General features: G+C 34.1%; 1 protein-coding gene across 1 annotated transcript in view; it reads right to left on the bottom strand.

The window, feature by feature from the left end:
- Positions 1-2,690: 2,690 nt before the first annotated feature.
- TMEM135 (transmembrane protein 135) overlaps positions 2,691-6,009 on the bottom strand; it is a 197,779-nt gene continuing 194,460 nt past the window's right edge. Inside the window, exon 7 of the mRNA XM_049653176.1 lies at positions 2,691-3,667. Within this exon, the coding sequence (XP_049509133.1) occupies positions 3,655-3,667 (13 nt within the window). The 3' untranslated portion in view covers positions 2,691-3,654. The remainder of the gene's footprint in view (positions 3,668-6,009) is intronic.

Genomic DNA, 6,009 nt, shown 5'->3' with positions numbered 1-6,009 from the left:
ATTTGGTCTAAAGATAAGGAAAATTAGCATAAAGTGAAACAGAATTTCTTTTCTTTTTTTCATTCATTCTTTTAAAAAAAAAAAAGGGGGAAAACACTCGAGTAATATACTCCATTTATGTACAATATGGCAAAATGGCTCCATGAAACCATCCAAAGAATTGTTTTTCTCTTTCAGGATGAAAAGAGTCCAGTATTCTTCATGCATGATAGGAACTTGGTCAGACTCAGGATTTGTTTCCATACCTGCCTAATGACTTGGCCAGAATATATTCTAAAGTCATAACAGAGACATATCATCAGTGTGTAAAGATTCCAAAATCATCATGACCAGATGTGTAGGACTAAAAATCTTGGCTTCTGGCTGGATTTCTCACAGTTGGTCCATAAAATGAGCATTAAATATTATTTGTTCTAGCTCTAAATTTCCTCCTTCTAAAAGAGCTGATCTAAGTGTGAAACACTTTCTCTATGAAAAGTTAATGAACATTATGAGGAAATGTTTTAGCTGAAACTGGCTGTTTTCCAGATGGTACATATGGACTCAGATGTTCACTCAACTCTTACATAATCCGATTCTCAGAACTACAGTTGTGGAACACTAACTGTACTTTTTTCCCCCTATATTAATATGACACTTTTTATTTTATTATTTAAATGTTAAAAAATTTGACCTTCAATTCTTAATACTGCAGTTTTTCCAATAACTGAAATTTGTGACAAACACCATAACCACCTTTTAACTGAAAAAATCTTTATTGTATTGGGATAAAACAGGTAGAAAAAAGCTACACGTTTTTGATACGGAGGAAGGTAAGATTTAGCTTGAGTCTGAATCTAAACATTATGCTAATATTACTAGGTACATTAAACTAAGTCTAAATAAATAGAAACCTAATAATGTTAGGGGGTGGGGAATGGACATTTGAAGTAAAAACTATACATTTTTTAAAAAGAGAATGAATAATAAAGAATACACGCTATCTTTACATTATTCTAGTTAAAAAATGAAAAACATTTTCTTTTCTTCCCTATTATAAGACTTTATTAACAGGAGCCATAAGCATGCAAACAGGAAACCTTTCATGTATTTATAGAAAACTTCACTTTAGAATTATAATTTAAACATTAGTAATTGCTTTATAACCCTTGGATGTGTCCATTCTGGAAGAGTGTATGTTTTCTATAATAAATTTCTTCAAGGATGACCCTCTTTCATATTTCATCCTTACTCTGATTATTATTATACAAAATTCTGGGGTGTAATATACCATTAAAACAATGACTTGATAAATTAGAATTTTATTATAATATCATTTCAAATAGATCAAAATTCTGGATAATATACTGTCATTTTATATGCTAATCAAAAGTAGCATTAGTTATTCAAAAACTAAAGATTCTTAATGAAATTCAACTCTTACAAGGCATGAAATAATAATGAAGAATATTATAACATTACTCAAACATAAAGCAAGATTATTTCTAAAACTAAACTAGAATTTGTTTTTAATTTTTTTTATTGTTTATTTATTTTTGAGAGAGAGGGGCAGAGAGAGAGAGAGAGAGAGAGAGAGAGAGAGAGAAGGATACACAGAATCAGAAGCAGGATCCAGGCTCTGAGCTATCAGCACAGAGCCCGACGCAGGCCTCAAACCCAAGAACCATGAGATCATGATCTGAGCCGAAGTCGGACGCCCATCCAACTGAGCCACCCAGGTGCCCCTAGAATTTGTTTTTAAACTGTTTTTAACATTGGCATTTGCCACCAAAGATGCTTCAGCTACATATCACTAAATCTATTAATTTTGTCAGTTCTTTAGAATCCAAATATATACAAAACTTCCTGACATAGATTAGGATAAATTTGCAATTGTGGGATGTTTTTAACTTCTGCCTAAGTTTCAGCTGAATATTGCCTCTCTTCTCACATGGCAACAACATTCAGAAAGCCCTAAGCAGGGAAACAAGATTTTTTCAAATGCAAGACAATAAACAAAGTAGGACTTGAGATGAGAAATTTGCTTCATCAACAACCTTTTACTGTCAGATGAGCACAAAGCAAACAGCATTTTGATGATTTAATTTAACAGAAAATTTCAGGACTAATACCTATTCATATAGGAAAGTCAAGAATTAATATCTCTATATTAAATATGGAGAGTTTGTATGTATAAATATGAGCATGAGAATTATGTTATGGGATATTTAAAGAAGAAATTCAGTGTAACCTACTATTTATTGAGGGACTATACTACAGACAGAAATGAGGACCTATTTTGATAGGGTATTTGGTAGGCTTCTAGAATTAAAAAGAGTTCATGCCCTTCACGAAACTGTCTAGTGAGTTCTATGTAATATTACAGAAAATAAAGGGATTTTATAAAGGATACAACTCACAAGAAAATAAACAGTATTACTCCTTTCTACATTATGTATAAAAAGACGGTCTTGGGGCGCCTGGGTGGCGCAGTCGGTTAAGCGTCGGACTTCAGCCAGGTCACGATCTCGCGGTCCGTGAGTTCGAGCCCCGCGTCAGGCTCTGGGCTGATGGCTCAGAGCCTGGAGCCTGTTTCTGATTCTGTGTCTCCCTCTCTCTCTGCCCCTACCCTGTTCATGCTCTGTCTCTCTCTGTCCCAAAAATAAATAAAAAAACGTTGAAAAAAAAAAATTAAAAAAAAAAAAAAAAAGACGGTCTTAAGGTATCAGCACCACCTTTTGCAACAAATGTAGTTAACAAGAGGGTAGAAGGACTCCAATATTTTTAGCACCTTCTCAATTATAGTCACAGAGCTAAACATTTAATGTTATGCCATATACATTAGCTTCTATTTTTACATCATCAGAAGGTATTACCCTGCCCATTTTGAGTACGAAAACAAAACGAAAAGAAATTAAAGAACTTGCCAAACATTAAGCAGCTAGAGCAAATGCTACGCATTTTCACCCAACCCCCAAATCAGGCAAAGCAGATGCTCGGAGAGGCAATCATAACAGCAATCTACGTGGCAACAACGAGCCAAGCATTGTAAAGTACTATTCATCTATAGTTCCTAACCTTCTTTTATCTTGCTTTCAGGACCTGTGGTGTTCAGTGGTATTAAACAACTACTCTCACTGTTATCAGACCTGGGGTACTCCACATTAAATGAAACCCAGAGGTTTTACGGCCAAACAATGTACCCCAGCCCCATGTTACTCCATAAGCATACTCATTAAGAATGTAACTTCTAGATTCCAACATGCCATTTAAGCAACACATTCTTATAAAACATATTCTCTGTTTTCAAAGGCCAGGGTGCTCAAGATTAATTTTGAGTTAAAGAACAATGATAAGTAATTTGTGTTTTCTAAAGGTCAAATCTTCACTTAGACCAAGTGAAGACTTTGTTTCATTCAGATAAAAATTGCAAACAATTTCTGAGTAGTTCTGTATCACTCAGGACATGGTTTTACAGCAGTAAGGAATTATGCCCCAATCTCAAAGGCAAAATACAGTAAGTTTATTTCTAGCTCACACTGCAAGGTCAGCAGGAGAGCTCTCTCTGTTCACTGCAGTCACTCAGGAACCAGGCTGGTGGGTGCTCCATCTGGACACATATTTCCTGAATCAGAGAAACACGAATAGGAGACACGGCAACTGACACACGAGCTCTTAAATCTTCTGCCTGGAAGGGACATACATACATCACATTCATTCACATCCCTTTGGCCCAAGACTGTCTGCAAGTGTCAGTAGAGCACACTCCTACCGAGTAACACTACGTACGTGGACAAATCAAGATATTTAGTGAATAACACTAATAACTACTACAAAACCTAACAAATATTTGTTAAATATTTGCTAAAATGAAATATCTTCCTTAAAAGAAGTGGCCCAATCCCTACAAATTTACTGAGTACTTACTATGTATTAGGCATTGAACGATGCCTTACCAGCATTGTCCCTAATCCTCAATACAATCAGTGTAGGAGAAATTATTGGTATTTTATGAATGAATAAATAGACTCCAAGAGATTAAGTAAATTGCTCAAGGTTGAACAACCAGTGAATGGTAAAAGTGGAATCTGAATCCAGATTAATCTAATTCTAAAGCCTGTGCTCATTCCACTACAAAACCACCAACAAAAAAGGGGAGAGGGAGGGAGTTTAAGATTACATTTTCCCTCACTCCAAATTCAAACTAAAACGTCAGGAAAGATTATCTAAAATCACTGATAGAAATATAAATAGTAAAAAAGAGAAACCTAATCCCCAAGACTTCATTTCCAAGATGTTATTTAAAGGGGCGATGGGGAATCAGAAGTCACCTGGAATACAAATACACTAAAACAAATAAATATGTCTGGAAGCAAAATCATCAAAGAAAAAAGTCTTCTTCTATCTGGTATTAGTGAAAAGCAATAAGTCATATTCCCTTTATAAGTGCTCAATTAACTTGCGAATTGTATTGTCTACATCTCTACATCCTAACAATTAAACACACAGCTTATAATCTCTTTATCAAAGAAATAGAAAGAACAAAACACTTTAATATTCTGAAAACTAAAAACTTTTCATAGTTTTGGCCTGCTAGGGCAAGCTATCAAAAAAATATATATACATATCAAAATTAACTTGTAAAGATTTTTTAAAAGAAAGAACAAAAAACAAACTGCAATAGGTATGCAACATAGCAAAATAAATCCGGGATGAATGACAATCATTGTTAGATAATCTTTTCCAATGAAATGAAAGAAAAAGGCATTACCACATAGGTGGCAACCAAAGCCAATCTATCCTCACAAGAGAATCCAACGTGTTTGGTGTTCAAAAATACAGTACTTGTTGTAACACCGTTTAAAGTCTATTACAAATAAAATAAAAACCCAATATAAACATCCCAAATCTGTAGACAAAACTCCTGTTCCAAATGCTCTCCTTTCATGAAATGTACTAAGCCTACAGAGTCAGACTAAATCAAGCCTGAACAGAACTTCTAAATTGTCAATAGGGTATTAGTTCTTTTTTTATATTTGCAAAAGTACAAAAGGCCAAAGAGATGGACATATTTAACACAAGTTCCTCTAAACACAAATCAGAACATTTCACTTAAAAGCCTGAAGTAATACAACATGTCAAATATTTATGTATTTTTTTGCATTTGAACATTGACTATCATATTCCCCCAAAATCCTTCATGTTACAAGGCTGATGCTTGGAATTTTTTTCTTTCTACTTGCTGAGACTATAATTTATTTGAAGAATATATTTCATGCATAAGAAAGTTTAGATAAATACAACATATTTCATATACACTTAAAAATAACACTACATTGTTGTTAAACACTACTAGAAAAGGAGACAGAGAGAAAAACCATGTGTGTGTGTTTGTGTGTGTGCACTGACTCAAAAGACTTGTGACAGATAAGGAAAAACATTTTAAAACATGAATAATTGGAGGACTTCTTTGTCATCTATCTGGATTTCAATTCCAACTCTACATTTGATCGGACTGCCTAATTTTTTATGCTTCAGTTTCCTCATCTCTGAAACAGCTACAAATAATATTTCTGAAAGCTCTTTCAAGGAAAATAATGCACATAAAATGTTAACACAGTGCCTGGCACACAGTAAGAGCTCAATAAACATTAGCTGCTGCAGCTACCACTGCATCGATTATCTTTTTTAAAGGACAGATGAAATTTTCATAAGATATCTTCTTCTTTTTTTGAAATCCTATGGTGTTCAAAAGTCTATATTCTCAGTTGGCACCTGGCATATCAACCATTTACATTTTGCTAGTGTGTATCTGCAATAATCACTCGTTTCCTCATGCTCCCTACATATGCTGAAATCACAGAAATCTTTGGACTCTAACAAGTGAATGGCCATATTAAGTGACGCCCTAAGAATGGACTTTATAATCATGGATTTGGGTAAGGTAACAATTGCAGTAATAAGAATTAACATGTTATCAATGAATTACTACCTACCAGGTATTGTCCTAACAACTCTTTCAATCCTAGC

Source organism: Panthera uncia, chromosome D1 (assembly GCF_023721935.1).
Source record: "Panthera uncia isolate 11264 chromosome D1, Puncia_PCG_1.0, whole genome shotgun sequence".
NCBI lineage: Eukaryota > Metazoa > Chordata > Mammalia > Carnivora > Felidae > Panthera > Panthera uncia.
This window is presented reverse-complemented; position numbering and strand designations above follow the sequence as displayed.